The sequence below is a fragment of the Pseudophryne corroboree genome, chromosome 9 (genome assembly GCF_028390025.1).
Source record: "Pseudophryne corroboree isolate aPseCor3 chromosome 9, aPseCor3.hap2, whole genome shotgun sequence".
Lineage (NCBI taxonomy): Eukaryota > Metazoa > Chordata > Amphibia > Anura > Myobatrachidae > Pseudophryne > Pseudophryne corroboree.
The window spans coordinates 109,958,303-109,972,910 of NC_086452.1; the positions used below are offsets into that span (position 1 = coordinate 109,958,303).

At 49.0% G+C, this 14,608-nt stretch overlaps 1 protein-coding gene across 4 annotated transcripts in view; it reads right to left on the reverse strand.

Annotated features, from left to right (window-relative positions):
* Nucleotides 1-14,608, reverse strand: part of ABL2 (ABL proto-oncogene 2, non-receptor tyrosine kinase) — an 87,427-nt gene that overhangs the window by 14,236 nt on the left and 58,583 nt on the right. For 2 of the 4 annotated variants that reach the window (XM_063939752.1, XM_063939751.1), the window contains exon 1: nucleotides 397-538. The exons of the other annotated variants lie outside the window; for them this stretch is intronic. In XM_063939752.1, coding sequence (XP_063795822.1) covers nucleotides 397-508 — 112 coding nt within the window. In that variant the 5' untranslated portion in view covers nucleotides 509-538. Of the gene's footprint in view, nucleotides 1-396; nucleotides 539-14,608 lie in introns of those variants that run through there. 4 annotated transcript variants of the gene reach the window in all.

A 14,608-nucleotide genomic window follows, 5' to 3' on the forward strand; every position in this document is an offset into this window, starting at 1 on the left:
TACATGCTCTACATGTGATATACTAGCTTAGATACAAAATTGTAACAACGGACGTACTATCGATCAAACTCCATCGCAGGCTGAGATGTCCCCAAAACGGCCACGACACACCTGCATTCGACTAGCCACCCCCGCTACACTCTTACAAATGCTTACTGCTCATTGCCTCTGCACCCAAATTCTCACTGAGACCGCTGTTGGTAACCAAACACGTGATGCATGCACTGTACAACAAAATTAAAATTCTGGAACCCCCTAGAATCGGCTCTGTGCCCACCTATAAATCAGTGTGATATGCTCTACTCTATAACAAAACCATTGGAATCTTTAACTAAAGGCAAGTTCTCCTGCACCAAATGCAGACGCACACGAGACACAGAAAGCACCAAAGCTTACCAGAGTTATAGAACACATTTCGCCGGATGGCTTTATCCCGCAGTGGAGTGCTGATCATGTGTCCCTTTCCATGTAAGACGCCAGCAGAGGCCGGGACTGGGCCAAGTATCATGACCAACAGGCTTGTGTGGCAGCTAGCAGTGTGGCATAGATGCTGGCTGTGCCCACTTACAAGAATGAGCAGGCTGGAATGTGAAGGGCTGGGAGGGGAGAGGAGGGGTGGAGGCAGATGCACAAGTCTGGAGTCAGGTTACACGCACTGGCTTGTAGTAACAGTTGTTGTGCTGGTAGGGAGAGTAGATGGGAACTGGCTTGGAAAAAGGTCTTTAAAAATTTCTTACAGCTAGCATATGTATAAATGGGAAAGTGAACACGTGGGAGGTCAGGCGTGTCAGCAGTACACACGACATGCTACAGAACATGGCAGCAAACTGCTGCCAATTATGGTAACAAAATGTATACACAGCATTCACTACACATAAAGTGCATGACAATCACCGAAACCTGGATGTACACATTTATTCTATATTTACTTCTAATTACATAATCACTCAGGTGCAGTTATGCAAGTATTTGCAGTGTTACAACACACCAGCAACATTGGTACCAGTGTTCAGCATTGCAGTAGCTATTTCTTTTCACCACATGATACTGTAACATCCGTAGCTATGAGCTTCCCATCTGCTAATCTGTGAGGACAACTCTTTGGAAGGGTGGTCTTCAGTATGCCGGCTGTCGGGATCCCGGCGCACAGTATACCGGCGCCGGAATCCCGACAGCCGGCATACCGACACTTATTCTCCCTCGTGGGGGTCCACGACCCCCCTGGAGGGAGAATAAAATAGCGTGGCGCGCCACCGTGCACGCAGTGTGGCGAGCGCAGGGAGCCCGCAAGGGGCTCAATTGAGCTCGACACACTGTCGGTAAGCCGGCGGTCGGGCTCCCGGCGCCGGTATGCTGGTCGCCGGGAGCCCGACCGCCGGCCTACCATACTACACCCCTTTGAAATACGCTGGGATGCACAGAGGAACTTTATAGTGCTGCGCATTACCTTGCAGACACAATAACTGTGCAGGAGGTTTTGTTTTTATTTACTCATGTAATCAATTTCCAAAAATCAAGAATATAAAAAAGTGTAAATAGCAGACACTGCCCTGACTGCAATTTGAACACAATGAATTTACAACATAAAAGTGAAAAATTGTCTCTGTCTTGCTATACAAATCCAGAGTTTACAAGCAAAGATCGTGAAATTTAACATACAAGCTTATCAAAACACCGCCGAGGCAACTAAAACAATTAGAAATCCCCAGCACCCATGGGGGAGGGGGGACAGCAGCACAGAGTGTATCAGGAGACAGCATAACTCCAGAATTGCTATAGCTATGTACTCAAAAATTGGTACACATATGCCTCACAGTCTGGGAACATACCTCTAGCACACCTAGGGGTGAGGCAGCAGCACTGAGTATTTCAGCAGACAGCATAACTCTGGAATGCCTGCAGCAATTTACAACAAACTTGGAACACATATGAATTACACTCTGGGAACAAACCTTGTGGGGGTCAGACACCCCTAGCACCCCTAGGGATGGGACAGCAGCACAGATTATTTCAGGAGAAAGCATAACTCCCAAATGCCTGGACCAATGTAAAACAAACTTGATACACATATGAATTACAATCTGGGAAAAACACTGTGGAGGTAAGACACCCCAAGCATCCCTAGAGGTGGGACAGCAGCACAGAGTTTTTCAGCTGACAGCATAACTGTGGAAGGCCTGGAGCACTTTACACAACACTTCGGGCAGTTCTGACTTACAATCTATCAACAAACTCTGTGGGTGTTAGACACCCCTAGCGGTGAGCCTGCAGCATAGAGTATTTCAGGATACAGCATAACTCACGATTGACTGGACCAATTTTAAACAAACTTGCTACACATATGAATTACAATCTGGGAACAAACACTGTGGGGGTAAGACACCCCTAGCACCCCTAGGGGTGGGGCAGCAGCACAGAGTTTTTCAGCAGACAGAATAACTCTGCAATTCCTGGAGCAATTTACACCAAACTTGGTACACATATGACTTACACTCTGAGAACAGTGTGGGGGTAACACACCATTAGCACCCCTAGGGGTGGCCCAGCAGCACAGACTATTTCAGGACATACATAATATGTCAGTGATGATTTACAAAATGTTCTATTGTTTTGAAGTTAATAAAAATAAAATGCCACCAAAGAAAACTGCTACAAATGGTGGAAAAATAAGAATTTACTCACCGGTAATTCTATTTCTCGTAGTCCGTAGTGGATGCTGGGTACTCCGTAAGGACCATGGGGTATAGACGGGCTCCGCAGGAGACTGGGCACTCTTAAAAGAAAGATTAGGTACTATATCTGGTGTGCACTGGCTCCTCCCTCTATGCCCCTCCTCCAGACCTCAGTTAGGGAAACTGTGCCCGGAAGAGCTGACATTACTAGGAAAGGATTTGGAATCCAGGGTAAGACTCATACCAGCCACACCAATCACACCGTACAACTCGTGATAACTATACCCAGTTAACAGTATGAACAATAACTGAGCCTCTCTCAACAGATGGCTCATACAATAACCCTTTAGTTAAGCAATAACTATATACATGTATTGCAGAGAGTCCGCACTTGGGACGGGCTCCCAGCATCCACTACGGACTACGAGAAATAGAATTACCGGTGAGTAAATTCTTATTTTCTCTGACGTCCTAGTGGATGCTGGGTACTCCGTAAGGACCATGGGGATTATACCAAAGCTTCCAAACGGGCGGGAGAGTGCGGATGACTCTGCAGCACCGAATGAGCAAACTCAAGGTCCTCCTCAGCCAGGGTATCAAACTTGTAGAATTTTGCAAAAGTGTTTGAACCCGACCAAGTAGCAGCTCGGCAAAGTTGTAAAGCCGAGACCCCTCGGGCAGCCGCCCAAGAAGAGCCCACCTTCCTCGTGGAATAGGCTTTTACTGATTTAGGATGCGGCAATCCAGCCGCAGAATGTGCAAGCTGAATCGTGCTACAGATCCAGCAAGTAATAGTCTTCTTTGAAGCAGGAGCACCCAGCTTGTTGGGTGCATGCAGGATAAATAGCGAGTCAGTTTTTCTGACTCTAGCCGTCCTGGAAACAAAGTTTCAGGGCCCGGACTACGTCCAGCAACTTGGAATCCTCCAAGTCCCTAGTAGCCGCAGGCACCACAATAGGTTGGTTCAAATGAAACTATGATACCACCTTAGGGAGAAATTGGGGACGAGTCCTCCATTCTGCCCTTTCCATATGGAAGATCAGATATGGGCTTTTACATGACAAAGCCGCCAATTCTGACACACGCCTAGTCCAAGCTAAGGCCAAAAGCATGACCACTTTCCACGTGAGATATTTTAGCTCCACGGTCTTAAGTGGCTCAAACCAGCGGGAGTTTAGGAATCCAACACACGTTAAGATCCCAAGGAGCCACTGGAGGCACAAAAGGGGCTGAATATGCAGCACCCCTGTAACAACGTCCGAACTTCAGGCAGTGAAGCCAGTTCTTTTTGAGAGAAAAAGGGATAGGGCCGAAATCTTGGCCTTTATGGATCCTAATTTTAGGCCCATAGTCACTCCTGACTGTAGGAAGTGCAGGAATCTACCCCCCTGGAATTCCTCTGTAGGGCCTTCCCGGCCACACACCAAGCAACCTATTTTCGCCATATACAGTGAAAAAGTCTTGCTGTCACGTCTTTCCTAGCCTTTATCAGCGTAGGAATAACTGCATCCGGAATGCCCTTTTCCGCTAGGATCCGGCGTTCAACCGCCATGCCGTCCAACGCAGCCGCGGTAAGTCTTGGATCAGACAGGGTCCCTGTTGCAACATGTCCTGACTGAGAGGCAGAGGCCATGGGTCCTCTGAGAGCATTTCTTGCAGTTCCGGGTACCGAGTCCTTCTTGGCCAATCCGGAGCAAAGAATACTGTTCACACTCCTCCGTTTATTACAATTCTCAGCCCTTGGGTCTGAGAGGAAGAGGAGGGAATATATAGACCGACTGGAACACCCACGGTGTTACTAGTGCGACCACAGCTATCGCCTGAGAGTCCCTTGACCCAGCGTAAAACCTTTTTTATCTTTTTATGGAGGTGGGACGCCATGTAGTCCACCTGAGGCAGTTTCCATCAATTTGCAAAACTGCGTGAAGACTTCCTGATGAAGTCACCACTTTCCCGGGTGGATGTCGTGTCCACTCCCGGAATGAACACTGCTGACAGTGTGCTTACTTGATTCTCCGCCCAGCGAAGAATACTGGTGGCTTCTACCCTCGCCACCCTGCTCCTTGTGCCGCCCTGGCGGTTTACATGAGCCCCTGCAGTCTGACTGGATCAGAACCGGTTGGTCGCGAAGCAGGAACTCCGCTTGACTTAGGGCGTTGTATATGGCCCTTAGTTCCAGGATATTGATGTGAAGGCAAGTCTTTTGGCTTGACCACAAACCTTGGAATTTTCTTCCCTGTGTAACTGCCCCCCACCCTCGGAGGCTTGCATCCGTAGTCACCAGGACCCAGTCCTGAATGCCGAATCTGCGGCCCTCGAGAAGGTGAGCACTCCGCAGCCACCACAGGAGAGACACCCTGGCCCTGGGGGATAGGGTGATTAACCGATGCATCTGAAGATGTGATCCGGATCACTTGTCCAGTAAGTTCCATTGTCCTTGCATGGAACCAGCCGAAGGGGATGGCCTCGTATGATGCCATCATCCTTCCCAGGACTCGAGTGCAGTGATGCACTGACACCTGTTTTGGTTTTCAATAGATTCCTGACCAGTTTCATGAGCTCCTGAGCTCTCTCTATCGGGAGATAAACCCTCTTCTGGTCTGTGTCTAGGATCATGCCTAGGCGAGGCAGATGAGCTGTAGGAACCAACTGCGACTTCGGAATATATAGAATCCAGTCGTGTTGCCGTTTCACTTCCAGAGAAGGTGATACGCTGTCCAGCAACTGCTCTCTTGATCTCGCTTTTATGAGGAGATCATCCAAGTATGTGATAATAGTGACACCTTGCTTCCGCAGGAGCACCATCATATCCGCCATTACCTTGGTGAAATTGGTAATGACAATCCCGTACCGCAATTCTGAGGTACGCCTGATGAGGTGGATAAATGGGGACACGAAGGTATGCATCCCTTATGTCCCGATTCATTTCAGGCTTGCAATGACCGCTCTTAACGATTCCATCTTGAACCTGAACCTTTTCAGGTATATGTTCAGGGATTTTAATTCAATATGGGTCTAACCGAACAGTCTGGTTTCGGGATTATAACATGGTCGAATAATAACACCCTCTTGTTGAAGGAGGGGACCCTTGACCACCACCTGTTGAAGATACAATTTACGAATTGCAGTTAACACTGGCTCCCTCTCTTGGGGGGAAGCCCGCCGGGTCCTCGGTGAGGGGGCATCTTCTCACAGTCCAGCCTGTATCCCTGCGATACAATTTCTATTGCCCAGGGATCTAACAGGGAGTGAAACCACTTGTGGCTGAACTTACGAAGGCGTGTCCCCACCGGGCCTAGCTCCGCCTGTGGAGCCCCAGCGACATGCGGTGGATTTTTGTTGAGGCCGGGGAGGACTTATGTTCCTGGGGACTAGCTGTGTTGTACAGCTTCTTTCCTCTGCCCCCGGCTCTGACAAGAAAGGACGCACCTCAGACTTTCTTGTTTCTTTATTTGAAAAGCTGCATTTAATAATGTCGTGCTTTCCTAGGCTGTGCAGGAATATAAGGCAAAATATCAGAATTCCCAGCTATAGCTGTGGAGACCAGGCTCGAGAACCTTTCTCCACTCAATCCTCAGCCTTCCATATGCCTCTTAAGTCGGCATCATCTGTCCAATGTATATTCTACAGGACACGTCAAGCAGAAATCGACATAGCTTTGGTCTCTAGGACCCAGTATACTCATGTCCCTTTGGGCATGCTTTAGAATTATATATCTATCACTTAAGACAGCATCTTAAAATATTTATATGCATACTAGGGTCTCAATCTCTGCTGATAAGGTACCTGTCCACGCTGCCACAGCGCTATAAACCCATGCCGACACAATAGCCGGTCTGGGTAGTATACTAGAATGTGCACACTATCTGCAGGATCCCTGAGAATAGCTAGTGCAAACAGGACACCCAAGGGGAAGATTCTCAACACATCCTGGCCCTAGTGGGGAAAGGATACAGCCTGAGAATTCTCTTGTGGGAAGCTGCCGTCTCTTGTCTGGAGATTCCCGCTCTTTTTCCTCATGAGAGGAGGGAAATTTACCTCGGCTTTCTTCCCCTTAACATGTGTACTCTCGTGTCAGGGACAGATGAGTCATCAGTGATATGCAAATCATCTTTTATTCCAATAATCATATATTGAATATCTTTTAGCCCTCTTGGCTGTAACTTTGCATTATCGTAGTCGACAGTGGAGTTAAACTCTGTGTCGATACTTTGTTATTTTGGATAGTGAGCATAGAGAGACTCTGAAGGACTCTGTGACATAGGGACAGACCAGGGTAGATTTCCTTTCTGTTCCCTAACCTTTTGTGCAATAATTTTACCTCAGCACTTACACATATCCAAACAGGTGCCGGCGTTATTGACGGAGACACCCTCCCACACACTTATCCGCTCTATCACCTCCTTAGAGGAGCCTTTTACCTCAAACATGTAGACACACGCGTACCGACACACCACACACACAGGGGATGCTCTATTTGAAGACAGTTCCCCCACCAGGCCCTTTGGAGAGACAGAGAGAGAGAGTATGCCAGCACACACCACAGCGCTATATAATACAGGGATGTACACTATACTGAGTGATTTTTCCCCTATAGCAGCTTATATACACAGTTTTGTGCCTACATTTATGTGCCCTCCCTCTCTTTTTTACCCTTTGTGTACCAGGATACTGCAGGGGAGAGCCTGGGGAGCTTCCTTCCAGCTGAGCTGTGAAGAGAAAATGGCGCCGGTGTGCTGAGGAAGAAGGCCCGGCCCCCTCAGCGGCGGGCTTCTGTCCTTTTATGTACTTTAATGGCGGGGGTTAATGCACATATACAGTTTATCAGACTGTATTATGTGCTTTTCGCCAAGTAAGGTAATCTAATTGCTGCCCAGGGCGCGCCCCCCCCCCCCCCCCCCCAGCGCCCTGCACCCATCAGTGACCGGAGTGTGTGGTGTGCTAAGGGAGCAAGGGAGCAATGGCGCACAGCTGCAGTGCTGTGCGCTACCTTAATGAAGACCGGAGTCTTCAGCCGCCGATTTTCAACTTCTCTTCGTTCTTCTGGCTCTGCAAGGGGGACGGCGGCGCGGCTCCGGGACCGGACGACCGAGGACTGGGCCTGTGTTCGATCCCTCTGGAGCTAATGGTGTCCAGTAGCCTTAGAAGCCCAAGCTAGCTGCAAGCAGGTAGGTTCGCTTCTCTCCCCTCAGTCCCACGTAGCAGTGAGTCTGTTGCCAGCAGATCTCACTGAAAATAAAAAACCTAACAAATACTTTCTTTTCTAGGAAGCTCAGGAGAGCCCCTAGGGTGCATCCAGCTCTGGCCGGGCACAGATACTAACTGAGGTCTGGAGGAGGGGCATAGAGGGAGGAGCCAGTGCACACCAGATATAGTACCTAATCTTTCTTCCTGCGGAGCCCGTCTATACCCCATGGTCCTTACGGAGTACCCAGCATCCACTAGGACGTCAGAGAAATAAGATTTTACTCACCGGTAAATCTATTTCTCGTAGTCCGTAGTGGATGCTGGGACTCCGTAAGGACCATGGGGATTAGCGGCTCCGTAGGAGACTGGGCACAACTAAAGAAAGCTTTAGGACTACCTGGTGTGCACTGGCTCCTCCCACTAAGACCCTCCTCCAGACCTCAGTTAGGATACTGTGCCCGGAAGAGCTGACACAAATAGGAAGGATTTTGAATCCCGGGTAAGACTCATACCAGCCACACCGTATAACTCGTGATACTATACCCAGTTAACAGTATGAAATATAACTGAGCCTCTCAACAGATGGCTCAACAATAACCCTTTAGTTAGGCAATAACTATAAACAAGTATTGCAGACAATCCGCACTTGGGATAGGCGCCCAGCATCCACTACGGACTACGAGAAATAGATTTACCGGTGAGTAAAATCTTATTTTCTCTGACGTCCTAAGTGGATGCTGGGACTCCGTAAGGACCATGGGTATTATACCAAAGCTCCCAAACGGGCAGGAGAGTGCGGATGACTCTGCAGCACCGAATGAGCAAACTCTAGGTCCTCCTCAGCCAGGGTATCAAACTTGTAGACTGTTGCAAAAATGTTTGAACCCGACCAAGTAACAGCTCGGCAAAGTTGTAAAGCCGAGACCCCTCGGGCAGCCGCCCAAGAAGAGCCCCCTTTCCTCGTGGAATGGGCTTTTACAGATTTAGGGTGCGGCAGTCCAGCCGCAGCATGTGCAAGTTGAATCGTGATCGAAAAGTTGATCCAGCGAGCAATAGTCTGCTTAGAAGCAGGAGCACCCAGCTTGTTGGGTGCATACAGGATAAATAGCGAGTCAGTTTTCCTGACTCCAGCCGTCCTGGAAACATATACTTTTCAGGGCCCTGACTACGTCCAGTAACTTGGAATCCTCCAAGTCCCAAGTAGCCGCAGGCACCACAATGGGTTGGTTCACATGAAAAACTGATACCACCATAGGAAGGAATTGGGAACGAGTCCTCAATTCCGCCTTATCCATATAAAATACAGATAAGGGCTTTTGTATGACAAAACCGCCAATTCTGATACACGCCTGGCCGACGCCACGGCCCACAGCATGACCACTTTCCACGTGAGGTATTGTAGCTCCACGGATTTAAGTGGCTCAACCCAATGCGACTTCAGGAAATCCAACACCACGTTTAGATCCCACGGTGCCACTTGAGGCACAAACGGGGGCTGACTATGCAGCACTCCCTTAACAAAAGTCCGAACTTCAGGCAGTGAAGCCAGTTCTATTTTGGAAGAAAATCGATAGAGCCGAAATCTGGACCTTCATGGAACCCAATTTTAGGCCCATAGTCACCTCTGACTGTAGGAAGTGCAGAAATCGACCTAGCTGAAATTTCTCCTTTGGGGCCTTCCTGGCCTCACAGCACGCAACATATTTCCACCATATGCGGTGATAATGGTTTGCGTTCACTTCTTTCCTAGCTGTAAATAGCGTAGGGATAACTTCCTCCGGAATGCCCTTTTCCTTCAGGATCCGGCGTTCAACCGCCATGCCGTCAAACGCAGCCGCGGTACGTCTTGGAACAGACAGGCCCCCTGCTGCAGCAGGTCCTGTCTGAGCGGCAGAGGCCATGGGTCCTCTGAGATCATTTCTTGGAGTTCTGGTTACCAAGCTCTTCTTGGCCAACCCGGAACAATGAGTATAGTTCTTACTCCTCTCCTTCTTATTATTCTCATTACCCTGGGTAAGAGAGGCAGAGAAGGGAACACATACACTGACTGGTACACCCACGGTGTTACCAGAGCGTCCACAGCTATCGCCTGAGGGTCCCTTGACCTGGCGCAATATCTTTGTAGCTTTTTGTTGAGGCGGGACGCCATCATGTCCACCTGTGGCCTTTCCCAACGGTGTACAATCATTTGGAAAACTTCTGGATGAAGTCCCCACTCTCCCGGGTGGAGGTCGTGACTTCTGATAAAGTCTGCTTCTCAGTTGTCCACTCCGGGAATGAACACTGCTGACAGTGCTAACACATGATTTTCCGCCCATCGGAGAATCCTTGTGGCTTCTGCCATCGCCATCCTGCTTCTTGTGCCGCCCTGTCGGTTTACATGAGCGACCGCCGTGATGTTGTCTGACTGGATCAGCACCGGCCGGTGTTGAAGCAGGGGTCTAGCCTGACTTAGGGCATTGTAAATGGCCCTTAGTTCCAGAATATTTATGTGTAGGGAAGTCTCCTGACTATTCCATAGCCTTGGAAGTTTCTTCCCTGTGTGACTGCCCCCCAGCCTCGAAGGCTGGCATCCGTGGTCACCAGGACCCAGTCCTGTATGCCGAATCTGCGGCCCCCTAGAAGATGAGCACTCTGCAGCCACCACAACAGCGACACCCTGGCCCTTGGAGACAGGGTTATCCGCCGATGCATCTGAAGATGCGACCCGGACCACTTGTCCAACAGATCCCACTGAAAAATCCTTGCATGGGACCTGGCGAATGGAATTTCTTCGTAAGAAGCTACCATCCTACCCAGGGCTCGCGTGCATTGATGCACCAACACCTGCATACGTATTAGGAGGTCTCTGTCTAGAGACGACAACTCCTTGGACTTCTCCTTCGGGAGAAACCCTTTTTATCCTGTTCTGTGTCCAGAACCATACCCAGGAACAGTAGAGGCGTCGTAGGAACCAGCTGCGACTTTGGAATATTCAGAATCCAGCCGTGCTGTTGTAGCACTTCCCGAGATAGTGCTACTCCGCCGAACAACTGCTCCCTGGACCTCGCCTTTATAAGGAGATCGTCCAAGTACGGGATAATTATTTCGGCCATTACCTTGGTAAATACCTTGGTGCCGGGGACAGACCAACGGCAACGTCTGGAATTGGTAATGACAATCCTGTACCACAATTTTGAGGTACTCCTGGTGAAGAGGGTAAATAGGGACATGCAGGTAAGCATCCTTGATGTCCAGTGATACCATGAAATTCTCCAGGCTTGCAATAATCGCCCTGAGCGATTCCATTTTGAACTTGAACCTTCGTATATAAGTGTTCAAGGCTTTCAATTTTAGAATGGGTCTCACCGAACCGTCTGGTTTCGGTACCACAACATTTTGGAATAGTAACCCCGGCCTTGTTGAAGGAGGGGTACCTTGATTTCACCTGCTGGAAGTACAGCTTGTGAATTGCCGCCAGTACTACCTTTCTCCGAGGGCAGCAGGCAAGGCTGATGTGAGGTAACGGCGAGGGGGAGTCGCCTCGAACTCCAGCCTGTATCCCTGTGATACTATTTGCAGAACCTAGGGATCCACCTGTGGGCAAGCCCACTGGTCCCTGAAGTTCCCGAGACGCGCCCCTACCGCACCTGTCTCCACCTGTGGAGCCCCAACGTCATGCGGTGGACTCAGAGGAAGCGGGGGAAGATTTTTGATCCTGGGAACTGGCTGCTGGTGCAGCTTTTTCCTTCTTCCCTTGTCTCTGTGCAGAAAGGAAGCGCCTTTGACCCGCTTGCTTTTCTGAAGCCGAAAGGACTGTACCTGAAAATACAGTGCTTTCTTAGGCTGTGAAGAAACCTGAGGTAACATTTTTTCTTCCCAGCTGTTGCTGTGGATACGAGGTCCCAGAGACCAACCCCAAACAATTCCTCACCCTTATAAGGCAGAATCTCCATGTGCCTTTTATAGGCAGCATCACCTGTCCACTGCCGGGTTTCTAATACCCTCCTGGCAGAATGGACATTGCATTAAGTCTGGATGCCAGCCGGCAATTATCCCTCTGTGCATCCTTTATATCTAAGACAACGTCTTTAATATGCTCTATGTTAGCAAACTATTATCCCTGTCTTAGAGTATTAATATTATCTGACTGGGTATCAGACCACGCTGCAGCAGCACTAATTATGCTGAGGCAATTGCAGGTCTCAGTATATAACCTGAGTGTGTATATACAGACTTCAGGATAGCCTCCTGCTTATTATCAGCAGGCTCCTTCAAGGTGGCCGTATCCTAAGACGGCAGTGCCACCTTTTTTGACAAACGTGTGAGCGCCTTATCCACCCTAAGGGATATCTCCCAACGTGACCTATCCTCTGGCGGGAAAGGGTACGCCATCAGTAACTTTTTAGAAATTACCAGTTTCTTATCGGGGGAACCCACGCTTCTTTACACACTTCATTCATTCATCTGATGGGGGAACAAAACACTGGCTGCTTTTTCTCCCCAAAAATAAAACCCCTTTTATGTGGTACTTGGGTTCATGTCAGAAATGCGTAACACATTTTTCATTGCCGAGATCATGTAACGGATGTTCCTAGTGGATTGTGTATATGTCTCAACCTCGTCGACACTGGAGTCAGACTCCGTGTCGACATCTGTGTCTGCCATCTGAGGTAACGGGCGCTTTTTTGAGCCCCTGATGGCCTTTGAGACGCCTGGGCAGGCGCGGGCTGAGAAGCCGGCTGTCCCACAGCTGTTTTACGTCATCCAGCCTTCTATGTAAGGAGTTGACATTGTCGGTTAATACCTTCCACCTATCCATCCACTCTGGTGTCAGCCCCACAGGGGGCGACATCCCATTTATCGGCCTCTGCTCCACCTCCACGTAACCTTCCTCATCCCACATGTCGACACAGCCGTACCGACACACAGCACACACACAGGGAATGCTCTGACTGAGGACAGGACCCCACAAAGTCCTTTGGGGAGACAGAGAGTATGCCAGCACACACCAGAGCGCTATATAATGCAGGGATTAACACTATAACTGAGTGATTTTTCCCCCAATAGCTGCTTGTATAAACAATATTGCGTCTAAATTTAGTGCCCCCCCTCTCTTTCTAACCCTTTGAGCCTGAAAACTACAGGGGAGAGCCTGGGGAGCTGTCTTCCAGCTGCACTGTGAAGAGAAAATGGCGCCAGTGTGCTGAGGGATATAGCTCCGCCCCTTTTTCGCTGACTTTTCTCCCGCTTTTTTATGGATTCTGGCAGGGGTATTTATCACATATATAGCCTCTGGGGCTATATATTGTGATGATTTTGCCAGGCAAGGTGTTTATATTGCTGCTCAGGGCGCCCCCCCCCCCCCCCCAGCGCCCTGCACCCATCAGTGACCGGAGTGTGAGGTGTGCATGAGGAGCAATGGCGCACAGCTGCAGTGCTGTGCGCTACCTTGGTGAAGACTGAAGTCTTCTGCCGCCGATTTTCCAGAACACTTCTTGCTTCTGGCTCTGTAAGGGGGCCGGCAGCACGGCTCCGGGACCGAACATCAATGGCCGGTTCCATGCGGTCGATCCCTCTGGAGCTAATGGTGTCCAGTAGCCTAAGAAGCCCAAAGCTACCACCAGTTAGGTAGGTTCGCTTCTTCTCCCCTTAGTCCCTCGCTGCAGTGAGTCTGTTGCCACCAGATCTCACTGTAAAATAAAAAACCTAAAATATACTTTCTTTCTAGGAGCTCAGGAGAGCCCCTAGTGTGCATCCAGCTCAGCTGGGCACAAGAATCTAACTGAGGTCTGGAGGAGGGTCTTAGTGGGAGGAGCCAGTACACACCAGGTAGTCCTAAAGCTTTCTTTCGTTGTGCCCAGTCTCCTGCGGAGCCGCTAATCCCCATGGTCCTTACGGAGTCCCAGCATCCACTTAGGACGTCAGAGAAATAAAAACAATTCCACAAGGAATAAAATGTTGGCGGCAACCTGTGTGTTTAATCTTTACATTGATTTTTGTAAACAAACATTCTTAAAATCCCAGGCAACTCCGGGTACTCCAGATAGTTTCCTATACATATGTAGACAAACCAAATATGTAGTACCGCTCACTGGGAAGTACAATAGCATAAACAAACAAAAGATAAAGATCAGACAGACGGTACAAGGGCAAAAATGACACAGAGATAATGATACAAACAACAGACAGCTATGAACAGAATCACTCATGACCCTGAGCCCGGGAAGAGTACTGAAGGAGTGGGAACACACTGGGTAGTGCAGGATGAGAACCAAGACGTGGAGGGCCTTGCTTCAGAGAGCTTGCAATCTATCTATATATGCATTTCTTTATCTATCGACATATATGTAATATGTCCAGGTTATCTGAAACAAGGACTCACTGGAAGAATATTAAATAACCACACAGAGAGACAGTGATCTATCTATGCACTAACAATATCTCTCTCTCTTTCTCTTTGGTCTCAAATAACAAATTAGTGATGATCTGCCAATAAATATGCTAAACAATCTCCACTCATGTGACTGGTCGACCTGGAAGCAAATTGCAATTGCTTAGTGATCAGATCGCCAGACAGTAGACTATCGGACCCTTATCTGCTGTGGACTCTGCAGTAGATGCCACCATGCAAGACTGCCCGCTGCGCATGGCTCTTGTAGAGGCACAGTGATGCCCTGTATATACAAACATACACCATTATAAAAATAATAGAACAGATGAGTTTAGTTTTGCAACACTGACCATCAGCATCACTCCACGAGTAAAGT